The sequence below is a fragment of the Suncus etruscus genome, chromosome 14 (genome assembly GCF_024139225.1).
Source record: "Suncus etruscus isolate mSunEtr1 chromosome 14, mSunEtr1.pri.cur, whole genome shotgun sequence".
Taxonomy (NCBI): Eukaryota; Metazoa; Chordata; class Mammalia; order Eulipotyphla; family Soricidae; genus Suncus; species Suncus etruscus.
Genome location: NC_064861.1, coordinates 70674592 through 70695137, shown reverse-complemented (window position 1 = coordinate 70695137; position 20546 = coordinate 70674592). Strand labels below are relative to the sequence as shown.

The 20546-nt window shown below is 46.5% G+C and overlaps 1 protein-coding gene across 1 annotated transcript in view; it reads right to left on the bottom strand.

Moving 5' to 3' along the window:
* The window catches only part of VAT1L (vesicle amine transport 1 like), a 100353-nt gene extending 82271 nt beyond the window's left edge, over positions 1 to 18082 (bottom strand). The window contains exon 1 of the mRNA XM_049786277.1: positions 17765 to 18082. Coding sequence (XP_049642234.1) covers positions 17765 to 17994 — 230 coding nt within the window. The 5' untranslated portion in view covers positions 17995 to 18082. The remainder of the gene's footprint in view (positions 1 to 17764) is intronic.
* Positions 18083 to 20546: the final 2464 nt, after the last annotated feature.

The window sequence follows — 20546 nt, the reverse complement described above, 5'->3', positions numbered from 1 at the left end:
CTACCATCTTGCTCCTCCTCAGACTGTCAGGCTTCTCAGCACTGCCCCTGGGAGTGACCCAACCATGGTCACTCACCAGCAGACAATAATGCAAAAAAAAAAAAAAGGCATTTTTTCACTACTTTGCTTCTCAAACCCATGCAAACTATCTGAATTCCATCATACATGTTGAGTTCATGCTCAATCCAATTCCCAAGTTTGCCCTATATCATTTCCAATGAGTTAGTCCTTTGCTGCTAATAATTACAGGGCCAAAGAAACTGTCTTCATATACCTGCTATTTCCCTAGCAGAAGGAATATGCATAAAACCTAGGATACAATAGACATTTGCTTCTTAAAGGAAGTGCGTAATGGATTACATTTCCTTGCATTGACTGCCCAAAGCTCTGAGACAAAATGTATACCATTGCACTCTTAAACTGCAGGACATTCATTCTGAGTTTCATGTTGTATATTTTGTTGTTTTGTTTTGAGACCATACCCAGTAGTGCTCAGGGTTTCTCTTCCAACTCTGTGTTCAGGCATCACTCTGGGCAGTGCTCAGAGGACTCTATGTGATACATAGGACTGAATCAGAATTGGCCACATGCAAGGCAAACACCTTAACCCCTTCTGGCTCCTTGTGTTGTCTGAATACTCAACTTGACTTTAACTCACTGAATGCCTTGGCATTTCCATTTCACAGATTCTAAAATTCAACTACTATGGCTCTTAAATGTAACTGTGCATATAAATTCCTAGGAATTATCGTTAAAATGCAGGGTGTGGGACTCCATCCTGAATCTCTGACTCAGTGGGATTTAGGGGCAAAGCTGCATTTCTAACAAGTTTCCAGATAAGCCTGCGTTGTTGATCTGGGACCTATGCTTGGAGAATTACTGTCTTGTCCTTTCCTTTTAAAGTTCTCTCAAGCTCTTTGGGGGATACGGCAAGTGACATTAATAGATGATGATTCAATAGATAAGAAAATGGAAAGCTCTCTCATCATTCTTTAGGACAGCTAGGCTTTTTTTGAGCCTACTCCAAAGGATTATATTTGCTCTTGTAAAACGTGGTCTTATTAAATGAGGTTCATCGTTCCAATTGGACTGACTCTTTCCTGGATCCAAATTCATTCATCCAAAAAATTGGCTTTCCCTTGAGGATTTGTAGTCTCTGAAAAATGTGGTTATTATGCTTTCGACATCTATGTCCAAATTGCTGATAGAAATACTGGACTGGCTGCCCTGTTGCTGTTTCTAAAGGTGTCTATGAGGACCATCAATGATGTCATGAGGGGATTGAGAAACCTAAGACCAGATGACATATTCTAAATTTCAAGTCAGGAGCTCTTAGTATTTCACAGAGTCCCTCCAAGACACTGTGAGTCCATGTATGACAAGCACAGGGTCCCTGTTACCATGGGCAAAGACAGTGGCTACCTCCCACCACAACAGCCATTGCTGTCAATTCAGGATCATCATGCCATCAAGAGCTGGGTTCTTTCTCCTCTAAACCTATACATCCTGGCCCCAGCTGTGAGACTCTAGCCCAGATCCACAGTTTCATGAAACAATGGAGCTAGGAAAAAAACCTGCACCACTGGGCCCATGTCAGCTGATCCTATAATGAAGCGGGGGGGTCCACTGAACTACACTGCCTTACTCCTCACCCTGTTGTCCCTATGGAAACAACTCTTTTTACTAAGTCTTTTCTGAGCAGTAGCAATGACTCTGAAGGTGGCTGTCAGAGCAAAAGAATTATCTTGTTTCTGGAGACTTCCTGTAGGAAGTCAGTAGGCACCACTTGGCATAGGGTTCTAATGTGTCTAATGATGGGGTCTGGGGAGAAAAGGAATTATTTGTAGCTAGTAATAGTAATAGGATACATTTGTGGGTTGTGGACTACATACCACACATCAAGCTAAGTGCTTCAAAACCCTGGTATTGCTTTTTTTTTTTTTTAATAACCACCCAAATAATGCTAAATCATATCACCTACATTTTACAAAAAACAAGCCTGGGGCACACTGAGGATTCAAATCCGAGGCCTGAAAGTCAGCCCTGTGCCTCCAGTGCCCTTGATCTTACCTGTAAACTCTACCTCCATTGTGAGAGGTCAACTTTGTGACTCCTCTGTCATCCTGGAAACTTAACCGAGCATCTACTGAAGCCTAGGCTCCATTATTCATGTGGTGGGGGAACAAAGTTGTCATAGGTAAGGAGAATCATAAAGGCTGACTAAGTACACTGTGAGGGGAAGTTATGGGAAAGCACAACAAAGTGCACACAGAACAGCCATAAAAAAGAGCATTATGGGTAGGGGAGTATTGTTTGATTCAGTCTCTATGGAGAGCAATGTGGAGATTTCTCAAAAAATAGGAATTGAATTCCCAGATAACACAGCAATATTACTTCTTGACATCTATCTCCAAAACACAAAAACATGCAGTTGAAAGGATCTATGCACACCTATGTTCATCACAGCAAATACTACAACAGCCAAGATAGGAAAATAATCCAAATGACCAATTTTGAATAAATAGAGCAAGGAAGTTGTGATATATATACACAATGGAATATTAAGCAGCTGAAGAAAAGATGAAATCATGCAATTGCAGGCCAAGTAGGGGAGATCATGCTGAGTGAAGTCAGTCAAAAGAAAGGGGAGAGGGGTCAGAGAGATAGCACAGTAGTAGGGTATTTGCCTTGCACGCAGCCAACCCAGGATGAACCCTAGTTTGAATTCCAGCATCAGATATGGTCTCTGTGCCTGCCAGGAGCGATTTCTGAGCACAGAGCCAGGAGTAACTCCTGAGCACCACCAGCTACGATCCAAAAAAAACAAAACAAAACAAAACAAAAACAAAAAAGAAAGGAAGGAAGGAAGGAAGGAAGGAAGGAAGGAAGGAAGGAAGGAAAGAAGGAAGGAAGGAAGGAAGGAAGGAAGGAAGGAAGGAAGGAAGGAAGGAAGAAAGGAAGAAAGGAAGGAAGGAAGGAAGGAAGGAAGGAAGGAAGGAAGGAAGAAAGAAAGAAAGAAAGAAAGAAAGAAAGAAAGAAAGAAAGAAAGAAAGAAAGAAAGAAAGAAAGAAAGAAAGAAAGAAAGAAAGAAAGAAAGAAAGAAAGAAAGAAAGAAAGAAAGAAAGAAAGAAAGAAAGAAAGAAAGAAAGAAAGAAAAGGAATAGATACAGAATGATCTTGCATAGATGGGACTTCAAGATATGAAGCAAGGGAGCAACAAAGTACCAAAGGCAACAAAACAAAAAAATCGATCCACACAACTCAATATCGCGGGGGTGGGGGGATGGGGGGTATTGAAAGGGAAGGGCTTTGGGAACATTGAGGAAAGATGTCGAGTTAGAATTAAGTACACCAAAAAGGCAATCATTAATGGTGTAGATCACAATATGTTAATCTAATTTTTAAATACTGAGATCCAGAGGTCCTCTGCCATGGCCAACACTAAATTTAAATCTTGTTTTACCTCAAGCAACGATTTGACTTTTGGAACTTAAGTGTTGTCACCTCAGGAAGGGAATACCCACATAGCCACCTGCAATGGTGTGGCTTCAATTGAGGAGTAGAATATCTCCTACAGAGAGCCTTGTGTTCCATAAGTAAGCTTATAGGCTTGGCTGCTCATATTCCCATTGTACAAGTCATTTTTCATTTTCTTAAAAAAAGGAAATAAGTCCCAATTAGCATTCAAAACACATGTAAGTCAGACTCCAAACACCCAACAAGATAGCCAAGGAGACAGACTGGGAATATCAATATAAAGAATATGTCTTCATGAGAGATAAAAAATATCAGAGGCAAGTGGAGCCAAAACATAGTCCTTCATGCCAAGATGAAACACTTGTTGGAAGAGCTGGAGCTGTTTACTAATAGCCCATTTTGTGTGGGCACCTAATGGGCATGTATTCCTATTATGATCCCTGAGAAGGTTAATATCTCTGTGCTCTGTGGTTGGTGGCATCTAAGACATGGGCTTCAAGCCAGCACCTAGAGGTGAGACTTAATACACAGGGCATTTAGTGGGGTCCAACTTCAACTTCACAGAACCTCAGTCATTGTGAACCTGGCTCAGCACCCATCTTGTAACAGTGATAACCACATCTCTAGAAGCTCAGAGGCAAACAAAATAAGTGACTAAGGTAGAGAATTCCTTAAACAAGAGGTGACGTAGGGTTAGAAAGCAAAGATGCACTCAGCTGACTGGGAATATGAAGGTGCCCCCCAAAAGCATCACTTAGCACTCCTTGGTCCCATCATTCCAATCTCTATGGCTCCACGCCATCTTCCCATGGCAGAAGGGAGGATCAAGTAGCTATAGGCTCTAATTGGTAGCCACTAACATCCTCCTGGAAGTCTCCAGAAACAAAATGTTTATTTTACACTAATGGTCTCCTCTTCAAAGTCATTGGTTCTGATCAAACAACAGTTGTTTCCATAAGAAAAATGGAGTGATGTGTGTACCTCCCCATAATGTTGCTGTTGGTGGATTGTCCCAGGCTGAAGAGCAGAGTGTAACTTTCTGCAGCGATGGAAATGGCTTGAAATTTTTGACCAATGTGGCAGCCACTGATTAGGGTTACTAAACTTTGAAAGTGTTTAGTGTGACCAAGGAACTCAATGTTTAGTTTTAGTCTGTTGATATTTGAATTGAATTAATGTAAGAAAAGGTAGCAGAACCAACACTCTTAACTGTCTTCCCATATACTATGAGCAATTCTCAGTCAGTTTGTCTTAAAATTTCATCTTTCACTATTGACTAGACTCACCAATTGTGATTGCTGCACTGAAGTTGTAGGCAGGGATAAGTCTAGGAGAGAGTCAGGGAGATAAAATAGTTCAGCAGACTAGTTTGCAGGTTGGATATCAGGATTCAATCCTCAAAGCTGCAAGCCTCAACCCCAGTACCACCAGATATGGCCCCAAAACCAAAATAGAGAAATGAAAATAAAATAGCTAAGAGTGATTCAAACCCTTTCCTTCCTTTTGATTCTTAAAGAGTTACTATCTTTTAGTTGTGTTGAACTGACAACTTTTTTTTTAATTTTTAAATATCTTTATTCAAGCACCTTGATTACAAACATGATTGTAGTTGGGTGTCAGTCACAAAAAGAACACCCCCCTTCACCAGTGCAACATTCCCATCATCAATATCCCCAATCTCTCCCCCCACCGCCTGTATATGAGAAAGGCATTCTATTTCTCTCACTCACTAACACTGTCACCATAGTTGTCAATGTAGTTATTTCTCTAACTGCACTCACCACTCTTTATAGAGAGCTTCATTCATATCATGAGCCAGTCCTTCCAGCCTGACTCATCTCAATTGTTTCTGGGCATTGCTACAATAATGTATTTTATTTTTCTTAAAATCCATAGATGACTGAGACTATTCTGTGTCTCTTTCTCTCCCTCTGACTTATATCACTCAACATAATAGATTCCATGCACATCCGTGTATAGGAAAATCTCATCACTTCATCTCTCCTGATGGCTGCATAATATTCCACTGTGCATATGTACCACAATTTTGTTAGCTATTCATTTTTTGAAGGATATCTTAGTTGTTTCCAGAGTCTGGCTATTGTATATATTGCTACAATGAATATAAGTGTGGGGAAAGGATTTTTGAATTGTATGTTTATGTTCCTAGAATATATCCATAGGAGTGGTATAACAGCTGACAGCTGTAATGTGAGCTGTTGTGGTTGTCAGGAAGAGAACCAACCACTTCTGCTAGACAGATGAGCCTCGGGGGAAAGTCAAGTTCTACTCCCCAGGATATAGAAGAATTTAAGATAATGAACAAGACAGCTGTGAAATTCAAGAAGATAACAGGGGTGGAGGGTCTGGAAGAGTTTTGAGGGCATGGAGAAAACATATTAGAAGGGGCTGCAGATATGGTGAAAATTGGGAATGAAGAGCATATTTTGGATCCACTTTGGTGCTTTCCAAAAGACTCTAAAGAACAGGACAAAGCCTCTGAATTATTTTGGAGGTTGAGCTTCTATTCAAGAAAAAAACAAGAGCTCCCAGGGCACAATGTGGAAAAGACAATTGTACCTCTTTGTTCCTTGCAGCACTAACTATGGCCCAAATCTGGAAACAACCTAAGTGTCCAAGAACAGATGAATCAATCAGGAAATTCTGACTCAGATACACGATGGAGTACTTTAAAAAAAAAAAGATGAAATCATATGATTTACTGCAATGTGGATAGATCTAGAGCAGGGGTCTTCAAACTACGGCCTGTGGGCCACATGTGGCCCGCAGAGGAGTCTGATCCGGCCCGCCAGCAGTGAGCGCTGTTTGGTTGCCAAGATACCTGCCAGCATATACACTCAGTGTATATCCAAATATCAGGAACCATGCACTCAAAATGGTAACCATCTTTGGTAGCACTTATGCCTGTGAACAGACTTTTTCAAGAATGAAACATCTGAAATCTCCAACCAGATCAAGATTAACTGATACCCACTTGCATCACTTGTTACGGCTGGCAGTGACAAATATGGAACCGGACATTGACCATGTCATTAGCCAAAAGCAGGCCCACAGTTCTCATTGAAATACTGGTGCATGATCTGTTTATTTATAAATGGTTTTCATTTTATTTATATAAGATATGTGCAGTGTGAGTAGGAATTAGTAGCTCATATAGTCCGGCCCTCCAGCTCTCTAAGGGACCGTAATTCGGCCCCCACTTTAAAAAGTTTGAAGGCCCCTGATCTAGAGAGTATCAAGTTGTGTGAAGTAAGTCAGAGGGAGAGGGACAGACACAATGATCTCTCATATGTGGGATATCAAGAAATCTCATACAGGGGCCAGGCGGTGGCGCTAAAGGTAAGGTGCCTGCCTTACCTGCGCTACCCTAGGACGGACCACGGTTCGATCCCCCGGCGTCCCATATGGTCCCCCAAGCCAGGAGCGACTTCTGAGCGCATAGCCAGGAGTAACCCCTGAGCGTCACCGGGTGTGGCCCAAAAACCAAAAAAAAAAAAAAAAAAAGAAATCTCATACAGGAATAGCAAAGGTCCAAAGCCATTAGAAACAAAAGGCCAAACTGGCCTGCAAGAGGAAGCTTGCCAGTGGAGTGGGTATCGGGTGTGGGTAGGGATAGGAACACTAGGATAATGGTGAAAGGGAAAGTGCCTGCCACAAAGGTGGGTTGGGGGACCAGAGAGATACTGGAGACACTGGTAGAGATTGACACTGGTGGACATTGGTGAAGTGATTGGTGTTGAGACACTGTTAGCCTGAAACTTAATAGTTGACTTTGTAACTGAAAGTCTGGTTGATTCCATACAAAAATTTAAAAAGACAAAAAGCAATAAACAAACCAGTAAATCAGTCTAGTTACATCAAGGAGACAATGAGGGGAAAGAAGAAGGGGAAATGGAAAAAAACTGTTATCAAGCTAAAGGAGAATGTTGAGTCACCTACAGGAGGTGCTGAGGATATAAATGATAGGCTGATATTTGGGGTTGAGGGTGTGAAAACCAGCTGTGCTCTTAAAATTCTGCCTAGTGGGCATCTTAGAGAGGAGGCCCAACCTACAAGAGTGGTCAAACTGAGGAAATTCTGGGGGATCTACAAGGAGATATAAAGCAGGAAGAACTGTCCTGGGAAGGTGGTTCACACAGCCTCAGTTCCAGCTCCAGAATGTCAAGTCGGAGTTTATTGCAAGGTCCTGGACCAGAACAATTTTAGCACATTTCACTGCAAGGATAAAGAGATTCCAATTACCAAATCACTCGGGCCAATCACAAGAATGCTGGCCCTAATAGCTCCCCATTAGCTGATTGAACAAGGTGGAGTGTAGATTAATGAAAAGCAATTCTTTCTGATCTGAGACAAGGGATTTTTGTTTTGTTTTGTTTTGTTTTGAAAAGCCTGTAACTTGATGGTGTCATAATGAAGCGAAAAGTGCAGGCGTTCAAAACCATCTGAATCCATCGGACCTGCCTGGGGAGCTGCCCATGATGAATGAAATTATCAGGCAAACTGAGTGTTTCTCATGTGAGGAGGGTACAGGGAACCAAGCCCCATCCTAGGGCAATCGTCATTTGGAGAAGACAGACCTCATGCCAAGAGGAAGGTTTGATACTAAAGGTAAATATGTACCCCCTTTGTCACTGACCTTTCACCTCCAAGGGCTGGTGTCCTAGTTGGATCACTGAAAGGGGTGGGGGGTGGATGGGCAGGAGAAAAAAATGTGGGCCCTTGAGTGCAACCCCTGTTTCAGCTCTCTCCTGAATCCGTGTGCAATCTTTCCAGTCTCCCCATTCTGCCTGTATCCCATAAAATGGTAGGTATTGTAGAAATTCCTCTCAAGACATTGCACAGAGCCAGTGGTGCACAGGAAAGAACTCAATAAAGGTCGTTAAGATAATTCGATGATAGATAGAGGATGACAAGCGTGTCGTTATTAACTTCCAGCCGAAGGCACAGTTGAGCAGAGATGAGCAACATACTGCGGATGGCCTTCGTGGCAGCCTGTCTCAGGTAGAAGGGGATGGTGAGACCCCATCTGGAATGGAAATGGGCAAATATAAAGGGTATTTTGAGCATGGAAGAAGCAGAGCCAGGCGCCAGAGCCAGGAGAAAGTTACCATGGGGTAACTTTCTGAGCCCCTCAGTAGATGCCCCTAGGAAACCGTACCGCTATCCATGAGATATTCCAGGGTGGGGTTCAAGGTCCCTAATACCCAAAAAAGCAACAGACACACTGGAGTCCCTCCCCCAATGGTTTGAAACATTCCCCCTCCCCCAATTTCACCGAGTTATCACTGACACAAAACTTTAGTTTAAGGTGTACAAGAGAATGATTTGTTTTGTGTTTAGATAATCCAAACCATCACTAGGTGAAATTTGGTTCTGTTAAGTACGGGGTCCCCTGGAGATGTGAGCAATGCAGCAGGAAAGGGGATTTGAGTAGGGTCTTGGAATAACAACAGTCAGTTGTAAACTCTGCTCAAGGGCTCTCTCCAAGTACCCCAGTTGGTAGCGCTACACTCCAACGAGCCAGATATCAAAAAGGAAAAGAAGACAGAGCAGCTTGAGAAGTAAGAACCCATATTTCCCCGCCTTGAGAAAGGAGCTATGATTGCAGAGTGCAGAGGGGGGAATGACTGTCTCAAGACTACATGAAGAAAAGCAATCACCTCTCCAAAAATAAAGCCCCATATATCCCATAGTGCAGCACTATGGGGCTGGTGTATTGGAGGGAAAGAAGCACTTTAGCAAAGAAGGGGAGAAGAGTAAGGGAAATTTAGAGTGATACTGGCATTGAATGACCCATGCTTGTTTGGGGGAAATTATATTTACAGGTGACACAGAGACTGAGCAGAAATGACAATGGAACACAGGGTGGATGAAGAGGGGAGATGGTGGTTCCTCCTCCCACAACACGTGATGGTGCCAGAGTTGTCATGTACCAGTGACAGAACCATCCAGAGTTCTGGGGTTTCCAGCACTACCAAATGATAGAAAAAAGACTGACCTGAAGTTAAAAGGAATATATGTTTGTTTGTTTGGGGCCACATCAACGGTGCTCAGGTGTTACTCTGGCTCAGTGCTCATAAATTACACTTGGCAGGGTTCAATGAATATATGAGATGCTTGGGATTGAACCCAGGTCAGCCCCACGTATAAATACCCTACCCATTATGCTATCACTCCAGCCCATTTGTTTGCTTGTTAGTGACCTAGCAGGGCTCAGGAAGCCATAAGGGATGCCTGGGGTCAAACCAAGGTCAGCTGTAGGCAAAGCAAATGCTTTCCTTGCTGTACTATCTCTCCAAACCCAAGATAATATGAAAGATCTTTTTTGGTGGGGCTTTAATTTTTATCATTTAAAGAAAAAATTTTTGTTTGTTTTTGGACAACATCTGACAGTACTCGGGGTTATTCCTGGCTCTGTGCTCAGAAGTCACTCCTGGCAGGCATGAGGGACTATGTGGGATGCTGGGGATGGATCCCATGATCAGGTGGTAGTATGCAGTACTACACTATATTGGGTGATCTAGAAGGGGGTTCTAGACTTCCTACTGCCATGAAATGGCAGAGTTGCTGCTTCCTGAAATCTTCGGGATGGTGAGGACACAGAAATCCATTCCCAATCTGGAGGAAGAGAGCCCAGAGCAATAGTATAACGAGAGGGCATTTGCCTTGCATGCAGCTAATATGAATTCAATCAGGCATCCCATATGGTCCCCCACAAAAAAACCTGGAGAGAGAGTAGATTCAATCGATCTTCCCAGCAGAAATAAGTGAATAAGAAAGACAGCTGAGATATCACTCTATCTCCTTCCCTGCATGGGGCTCTACATGAGCCAACACAGATTCATTCTCTTCCATCAACCTTTGTCTTCTCCATGCAACACATAGAGATTCAGAACACACAGTTCCTAACTAAGTGCCAGTATGAGTGTTGGTTTGGGTTCTCAGTTTTACAAACATTGTGTGGCCTGAACCTTCAAACACTCCTTGCATTTATCTGGGCATTTCTTTCTGGTCATTACTCATGGCACTGACCATATCTGCTTCAAGCTGGGTTATTTTGGGGACACCCTGAACCTACAATGCCCAGGTAAAGGCAAAGAGGCAACCAAAGAAGCAACTTGAGGATTCTCAGTGGTCTGAGGAATAAGGAGTGGATCTCATCAGCTCCAGGATTCTGGATCAACAGTCCTAAGGGTTTGGTCCTAGACACATCATCATGTAACACCCTAGCCCCTAGAAATAGGAGGGCAAGGAGCTGGGCAGAACAATAGTGGCCAGTGGGAAGGGCAAGAGGAGGGCAAGACCATCAATTAGCATCAAGGAGTCCTGCACATTTATTTATGGTTTTCCCCTGTGTATTCCTGATTCTAATCTTGAAAGTATTGTCCAGTGTCTCTGTTTCTCTTGGTGTCTCCATCACTCTCCTCTCCCTTTGTCACTGTGTCTTTCCAACTCTGACAGCCTGAGCAAGGCAGATATGGTTTCACATGTTCCTTCCTCCATGTTGCAGTCAGTTCTGGGGCCGTGTCTAAGAATATGCCCATATCCCCATGCCCAGAGTAAGGAGACACAAGTCTAACTTTGCCAAGAGAGTGAGTAGAATGAAACTGAACAGTATGGAGAACAGGCTGCTCATTTTCCTAACAAGTGCTCACTGAGAAGCCGGAGCAATAGCACAGTGGGGAGGGCATTTGCCTTGCACATAGCCAACCAGGTTTGATCCCTGGTTTATACATTCCCCTGAGCCTGCCAGGAGTAATTCCTGAGTGCAGAACTGGAAATAAGCCTTGAGCATCGCTGGGTGTGGCCTCAAACCAAAAGACAAGTGCTCAATGATGGTGGTGCCTTTGATTATTCTGTTACCTTACAAGCCCACCAATCTGTCGACTTCCTACTAGCATGGCTTACTCGGGCCTACTTTCAGATCATGACTGCCTGGAACCATCCCCCCACTCCAATCGCCCAACCACCCACCCCATCCAGTTGGTGTCCTTCCAACAATTTCATGTAGTCTCTTGTAAATCAGTCTGGGGAAATAGCCGCCCCCAGTCCATTAGGGCCTTTCCACCACAAGCCAACTCGGAGCCACATATCAGACAAGTCTCATTAATGGCCACTTACATACATTCCTGCAGTCCTCCTGGGAGACTCTGGGCCCTACCTCCTCCTTGCTCCCATCCCACCTGCTCCTGCCTGCTGTGATGAGACTGTGACAGCAATGACATGGGCCAGGCCTGCATCTGGCCAGAGGTGTCCCTGCTATCTTGTTTGCCTCCAATAGTCCCTGGGGGATGCCTGACCCAGGGCATCCTTAGTGGTGCTTCTGGGTCTCCCCAAACCCCAGGAGTTCCAGTTTGCACTACACATGACAGGAAACATGGGGGACACAGGAAAGAGCATCCATCTCAGTCATCTTCATTCACAGGCCAGTTTCTGAATGGTTCACACAACTGTGGGTTTCCCTGGCATACCCAGCAGCCTCTGCATGGCTGTGCTGTTATTTGCTCCATCTCAAGAGAGCAGGGAACTGAACTTGGGAGAGGGAAGCAGCGAGGGGCATGCTCTGTGTCCCCCTGTACCCTTCTGTCTAATCAGTGCAATTGGTTTCTACCCACCTAACACAACAGACTGACAGTGAAGAACAGCTCGGGTCGGAATGATGCTGCAATCATGTTCCAAAACCCCATGTGAGGCCCAGTCAAGGCCAAAAGATCCTTCTTACTGTTCTCCTAGTTTATCTGGCAACAAACCACTTATAGGATAATTTCTTCTAACTTAACTTCTTTGCTCAATATGACCCTCTCCAGTTCTGTCCCTGTTGTAGCAAATAGCAAAAAAAAAAAAATTTCCTCTCATGGCTGAATACTGGTCCACTGTGCGTAAGTGTCTTTGTCTGCTCTAGTGAGTTGTTGGGCATTTGGGTTGTTTCCAGATCTTGATGTGAGTAGTGCTGCTGTGAACATAGATGAACATGGATCATTTAGGACTCAGGGGTCTCAAACTCAATTTACCTGGGGGCCGCAGGAGGCAAAGTCGGGGTGATCCTTGAGTGCAAAGTCAGTAGTAAGCCTTGAACATTGGGGGGTATGACCCAAACAACTAAAACAAAACAAAACAAAAAAAGATTCCTCTAGGGCAGGGCCACAAAATGTTGTACAGAGGGCCACAAATGGCCATCAGGCCGCGAGTTTGAGACCCCTGATTTAGGTGGTCTATGAAAAAGCAAAAACAAGGGAATAATGATCCGTGAAAACAATAAAGCCGTAGACTCTGATCACAGATCCAAGTTACTTAGGGGCAAGAGGATACATGGGCTAAATGGGTCTAATGATTCAATGAGGGAGAGTACAATAGTTAGTGCACATGCCTAGCAATGACCCCAGGTTGATTTCTGTTACCATATGGTCTCCCAAGCATCACAGTGTACTGTCCTGGAGACCTCCAGCACCAATGGGTTGGTCCAAGTCTCCCTAATACTCCAGGGCTCGAGTAGTATTGCATTCTCTGAGATGGCAGCCCATTTGCCAGAGACTCACTAGTGGGGCCCCTTGTTAGCCAATGTGACCCCAACAAAATCTAATTTGACAAAGTCAATGTAAGGAAAAAATAAATAAGAAAGCAGCACTCCTCCCTGTTTTAGGGGTGTGCCAACTAAGAACCAGCTAAGACCCATATCTCCTAGTCTAGGAAAATTTCATGCTTAATCCCCAAGCAGAAATAACACAAATAGTGCCTAGGACATATACACAATGAAACTAATGACTATGGACAGAGAGCAATAGTATAGTGGGAAGGTGTTTGCCTTGCATACAGATGACCTTAGTTCAATCCCCAGTCCCCTGAACACTGCCAGGAGTGATCCCTGATCAAAGATCCAGAAGTAAGCCCTGAGCACCTCTGGGTGTGACTCCCCAAAAATAATATTAATAGCTACTAAGAAATACATATCACAGAACCATCAATATAACCACAGCCATGGTGGCAACCACAACTGCCAAATATTTAGCTCCAACCATGGAGCAATTGCTTTTTCACACCTATTCATCTTGACAGGCCAATCTAGTGTCCTGTCCCTAAGAGACATTTCCAGTTCTCTGCAGTGGAGCTCTAGAAAGTTTGGAGAGGTGGCTGAGTATGTTCACCTGGCATCATTTATCCCCTTTGAAAGACTACATGCTTCTGCCACTTAGTCATCTTAATCTTTTACTGTATTCAGAGATTATTGTATTGAGATTCAGCCATTTTCCTGCCTCCTCTCCTCCCTTTCCCACAGAGTCTTGGTGGAGCTGCTATTGGCCACAATCACGTATGTCTTTATTACAAGGGAAGATCACTAGCCAGAGAATGTTTCCCTGCAGCCAGACGTGTAAAGATCGAAGGCGCCACATCCATTGAAGAAAGGAAGAACAAGTTTACAGGGCACAGGTCAGAGAGGTCAAGGAGAATTCTGGAATCTTCCCCCCACTGAGAGACAATAGAGTTACAAGCAGTAACATAACTATAAGAGACAGAACCAGATTCTGACCCAAGCTCTACTCTCGGTGTCATGTTCTTGGCAAGCAGCTCAACATCACCAGTTTGTTCAAGCATCCAAACTCCCTCACACATCACAAATGAGAGGAAATGGAAACAACATGGGCATTTCCTCTACCTCTTCTCTTCTGGTCCCATAAAATGTACAGCGCAACCAAGCCGGACCCTCATTTCCGGTCTGAATAATACTACTCCAGAAAGACTGTGCTTTCTTCTCTGGCCAAGAAGACATCTTATTTGATGATAAAAAGATTTCCATTCAAAAAAGGGGTCAAATAAAAAAGAGGGGACCTTTATGCAGGAGGCCACCAGCTGATTCATAAAGATACAGAATGAGTCATCCTGGCTTTCAAAGCTAAACTTAACCATCAATGAATCTCTTTGGCCAGGCCAGGCCAGCCCAGTGAAGGAAAAAGGGGTCGGGGGGCAGCAAACCTATCCCCATACTCTCTTGTGAAGCTGATCCACTTGCTTCCAGATGGCTAACATGGAGATGGGCTGCTGCTGCACCTTGTAATCCTGTGTTCCATATGTTCCCCCCATACCTGGTTGGCTTTCTGAATAAATAAGATGGGGGTTCTGCAATGAGTGAGCTCATTGTTGTGTGATAGTGTGTGTGTGTGTGTGTCTGTCTGTCTGTGTGTCTGTCTGTGTGTCTGTGTCTGTGTTTTCTCAATTCCAGTGGAATACAGGCTGGTCTGTCCAGATGTAAGAATCAATCTCCTTTGCATCATCTCAATATATATTATTACTAAGTGCTTTCATTTCTAACAGCCTGGATGCAGCCAGCAAAGGCCAGAGAATGGAGACCAATGGCCATGCAGGGAAGCAGGAGGCAGGCTCTCTTCTTAAAAGGTGCCTTCAACAGTTTCACTCTCTGAAGGTTTACTCTGACAGTCCCCGAAACACATGATCTTCAATTTGGCTGGTGATTTTACACACATGCATACTTTTTGATTGGTGGTTAAGGACGGAGAATTCCCAGTACAGGGTCTGGGATTGTTCTAGACAGATGCTTCTACCAGCGAAAGAGGGGAAACGATGAATCAGCAAGCTCCCTCTGGGACTCTCCCCTGAAATCATTCCTTCAGCTATCTCTCCTGCAATCATTCATTCAGCCATCTCTCCCACAATCATTCATTCAGCCATCTCTCCCACAGCCATTCATTCCACAATTCTTTAACTTCTCAATGTCTTGTGTGCCAAGCCTTGTGCTGGGCTCCTGGGAGTGACCAATCAGCTTGCTTCAGCGAGAGTTAACAAAATAGAGCGCCCCCTGTTTGCTATATCCTCTCTCCCAGACCCTGAGGTGCCCAGAAAAAGACCAGGAGTCAGGTGTCTGGGCAAAGGCATTATCTCCATCCGGAGAAGGACCCAGAGCTGCCAGGAGACCAGATAAGCCTCGTCATCTCCCCTCAGTTTCTCTCCAGTTGCAATTAAATCTGAGCGCTGCCATCAAAGTGATGAAGGCCAGGGAGCTGCCTTTGCATTTTTCTTGCCTCTAGATTTGGTCCCAGATTCTTTATGTGGAGGATCTACCCCGAGAGTTTTCAGTGCATCGGTTATGTGCTGGCTGCTACATCAGGGAGCAGTGACTCTTAAGGCTATTTGGGGGTGGTGGTGGTGGTAACGGGAGTAGGAGGGAGATGGGAAAGAACTAAGCAAGCTCTGGGTGTTAAATCCCTCCAGAGCTTCCCAACCCACTGCACTGAATCCTCGGTGCCCATCCAGTAAAACGTGGAGGTGAGCCCACTGCCCTAGAACGTCAGGGAAAATTCCAAGCAGGGTTCCCCCAGAAAGAGCCTGAATTCCCAGAGCACTGGACTTGAGATCACAGGGTTCAGCTCCCTCCTCTTCTTAGAGAAGCCCAGAGGGGCTTACAGGGAGCAGAGGGAGATACAGGGCTGCATCCTCACTGCTCTCCAGCTTTGGAAGCCAGCTCCTGGACCCTCTGGCACCCTGTTGTGTCCCCCCAGGGAGCAACTGTAGGGAGCCTGGAAGGGAGAGCCTTTACTCCATCCCTGCGCCTTGCGGGGGGTGGAGTGCCGTTAGCTTAATGGTAATAGTCACTAAGACACCCAGATCGCGCCTTTGGGGCGCCTGGGTGATCGCTCCGCTCCCCTGTTCCCTCCCTTGAAGCGGAGATAATGATGGTCCTGGGAAGTATGAAATGAGATTGTACAGGCACAACTCTCAGAAGGGTGGCCCTAGGCGCGGACGGCGTTTAAAACCAGGATATTATCCTCAATCCCCTGGTCCCCAACACACACACACACACACACACACACACACACACACACACACACACACACACTCCCTTTGGCCACCCCAGCCCTGGCAAGTGACAAATCCAAGCCGAGGAAAACCTCCTGGCGCACACACACACACACACACACACACACACACACACACACACACACACACACACACACACACACACTCTTTGGCCCAAGTGACAAATCCAAGCCGAGGAAAACCTCCTGGCGCACACACACACACACACACACACACACACACACACACACACACACACACACACACTCCCTTTGGCCACCCCAGCCCTGGCAAGTGACAAATCCAAGCCGAGGAAAACCTCCTGGCGCGCTGGAGCGCACACCCCTAACCCGCACCCCAGGAGCTAGCTGTCACCTCCGGCGACCCCGAAATCTGACCTGCGTCTAGACAAGGCCACCTCGGCAGGCCCCCTCCCCAGCCTCCGAAGCCCAGCGGGGACACCCCGAGCGCCCCAGGGAGGGGATTTTAGCCCTCCTCCCCGCAAGCTCTGGAGAGAGAGAGAGAGAGAGAGAGAGAGAGAGAGAGAGAGAGAGAGAGAGAGAGAGAGAGAGAGAGAGAGAGAGAAGTGGAGGGGGAGAGAGAGAGAAGTGGAGGGGGAGAGAGAGAGAAGTGGAGGGGGAGAGAGATAAGAGATGAGAAAGGGAGGGAAAGGAGGGAGGGGAGATAAGAGATGAGAAAAGGAGGGGAGAGAGAGGGAGAGAAAAAGGGTGAGAGACAGAGACAGAGAGGAGAGACAGAGAGAGGGGAAAGAGACGGAGAGAGGGGTTAGAGAGAGGGAGAGAGTGGAAGGAGAGAGATAAGAGATGAGAAAGGAAAGGAAAGGAGGGAGGGGAGATAGATGAGAAAAGGAAGGGAGGGAGGGAGGGAGGAGGAGAGAGGGGAAAAGAAAGAGGGAGACAGACACAGAGACAAAGAGAGGGAGAGAGACAGAGAGGGGAGAGAGAGACAGAGGGAGAGAGAGTGGAGGAGAGATAAGAGATGAGAAAGGAAGGAAAGGAGGGAGGGGAGAGAGATAAGAGATGATGAGAAAAGGAGGGGAGACAGAGGGAAGGAAAGGTACAGAGAGAGGGTGAGAGAGGAAGAGAGACAGAGAGAGGGAGGAGAGAGAGACAGAGGGGGAGAGAGGGAGGAGAGAGAGAGACAGACAGAAGAGAGAGGAGAGACAGAGGGGGAGAGAGGGAGGAGAGAGACAGAAGAGAGAGGAGAGAGAGAGACAGAGGGGGAGAGAGGGAGGAGAGAGACAGAGAGACAGAAGAGAGAGGACAGAGAGACAAGAGGGGGAGAGAGGGAGGAGAGAGAGACAGAGAGAGGAGAGAGAGACAGAGAGACAAGAGAGGAGAGAGAGAGAGAAGAGAGGAGAGAGAGACAGAGAGAGGAGAGAGAGGGGAGAGAGACAGAGACAGAGACAGAGACAGAGCAGGAGGCGCGGATACCGGACCAGGTTTTGACGCGGATCTTGAGCTCGCCGTCCTGCGGCTCGGGCATGGCCTTCCTGGCGACCCGCAGCTTGTTGAGCCCCCCGAAACCGGCCAGCACCACGGCGCGCATCTCCTGGGCGTCCCCGAGGCGGTGCGAGCCGCCGCCGCCGCCCTCCGCCGGCTCCTTGCCGGCCTCCTTGGCGATCATCTGCTCGGTCTCCTCCGCCTTCTCCGCGCCTTCTTTGGCCATGGCGCTCCGGGGCTCGGGGCTGGCTCGGCCGCGGGTCCCTCCTGTTGAATGCGGGATGCTCCGCGATGCAATGGCTGCAGCCTCGGGAGCCGCGCCGCGGTCCACCGCCTCCGCCGTAATCCTCGCAAGAGCCGCGCCCCCGCCGCGCTCGCCCCACCCCGGGCCCCCGGCCACGCCTCCCCTGCCTCGCGGCGACGCCCCAATTCCAGGCCTCCCACACCGGTCTCCAAGCCTGCTCTAGAGGGCAGCCCCCGCGAGTGCTGAGAGTAGTCCAAGAAGCGTGAAGCAAACTCGCCTCGTCCCCTCTTTGGGGGCGCAGTACTTGGTCATATACGGCGCGGGCTGGGCGCCTGGAAATGGACAGAGACGAACGTCTGGGCCTGGCGGACGCCTCCCGGAGACGAGGTGGCCTCATCGCCCACCCGTCTGCGGGGGAGGAAGGGAAGCGGGGGCGCTGTTGGCAATTGCCGGCTCCGAGCTCGGGGATCGGGGTTCGAGACGCGTGGTATTAGAGATCTCGCTCACGGAGCCCAACCCAGAGTCCGCTCACTCCGGACCTCCTAGATCCAGGAGCCCCCCCCCCCCCCTCCTGGTGCCTAAAATCTCACCACTCGCACCCTCCGGGATGTCTGAAAAGACCTGCAAGATCTTGGACTAGATATGGATTTTTGATCTTTTGATACCCCCCATACATGTTTTTCAGCACCCCTTCTCTCTCTCCTGAAATCTCTCTCTCTCTCTCTCTCTCTCTCTCTCTCTCTTCTCTCTCTCTCTCCCCTCTCTCTCCTTTCTCATCTCTTATTTCTCTCCCCTTCCTCTCTCTCTCTCTCCTCTCCTTCCCTTTCTCATCTCTTTTATTTCTCTCCTCTCTCTCTTCTTACACTCCTCCCCATCTCTTTCTCCCCACCCCTTCTCCCTCTTTTCTCTCTTTCCTTCATCCCTATCTTTTGTTTGTAGATATTATCAAGACCTTTAGAAGAACTCTGTGAAACTTAGTGGGATTTTTTTTTTTTTTAAGGAAAAAAAGCAGAGGTGTCACTGGAGTTGAGATATGCATTGTGTTAATTTAAAGGAGGAGGAGGTAGTTGAAGAGGCTGGGCTGGAGGTGGCTAATTCTACTTATCTTGTAGTCACTGTCAGCCCTTTTTAGAGCCTCACCTCTCTCACCTGTAAAATGAGTACATCTATAGTGTTCTTCGTCTTGGGCTGTGTGCTGGGGTCATTTTGCCTATCAGTGACTAGTGGTCCTTCCCTTCCAGGAGCAGAAAATAGGGAGGACAGGCCTTCTAAAGGCCTCTTCTCTATCCCCCTCTGCATCTCTGCTATGAAAGCACAGATCTTCTTTCCCTCAAAGAGTATCACATCTCCTCTACCACCTGCTGTCCACAGACCTCAGTGCCCCTTCCTAGAGAAGCTGGGCTGGCCACCTTGATCGTAAAGTCTCCTGGCAGTTTACTACTGGAGTTTTATATGTGATTACCTGATAGGCAGCTGCTTCCTTTTTCCTATCCCGATGTTCATGTGTCAGAAACTATTTCTGTTTTAGCCAGCCTGGTTTCCCCATGGCTTAACACGTGACATGGATGTGGTAGGAAACAGTAGAAGAACTCTGCTTGTTGAAGGAATGAATAAGACAATGAGCACCGCTATGCTTCTGCAAGGACCCAGAAGAGGGGACATCCACTTATCCAAGACTAGAAGGGGACCTTAGAGCCAGACCTTGAAGTATGAACTGAGTTCTCCAGATGGAGTCGATCACATACATATGTATAGGAAGTGACAAAGATGATCACATACACATAGGAAGTGACAGGTAAAGGGTTTGAGAAGATACTAGGTTGATTTCTGTGACCTGAGCACAGGCGTGTTCAGCAACCAGCAGAGATAGTTGAGGCCCAAAAGTTGGATGAGGTGGTCAGATAGTACAGTGGTTAGGTCATTTGCCTAGCACACTGCAGATTCATGTTCTATCCCCAACATCCCATTTGATCCCTAGTGTACCACCTGGAGTAATTCCTGAGTGCAGAGCCAGAAGAACCCAGAGCACCACTGCGTGTGTCCCAAAAACAAACAAAAAAGTAAAAGTTGGATGAGGGTCAAAGAGATAGTTTAAGCTACTTGTCCTGCTTGAGTTCAACCCCTGGCCTAAGAGTGATCCCCATCACAGGGTCAGGAATAAACCCTGAAGACCCTAAGGTATGGCCTCAAAACAAAAGGTTAGATGAAACTTGCTTTTCGGGGCAACAAAGCAAATAAATATGGGAACCTCTGGATGAGATGATAGAATTTACTGGAAGCTTCTAGAATGGTTAGAGACCACAGTGCAGGCAAAGGTAACTGGAAAGTACTGATTCCACAGAGGTCATAGCTTGGAGTGAGGTGAGGTATTGAAAGGAAGCTGGAAAGATAAGGCGTGGCTGGTGAACTGGACCTTTCCATGTGAAGCCTATTAATGCTGTTGGGATTGTGAGATGTGATACTCAGGCTAGAGTCTCTTTGGAAATGAGAATTTGAGCACTGTGATCTATTATTGGGAGGGTCATCCCAGGAAG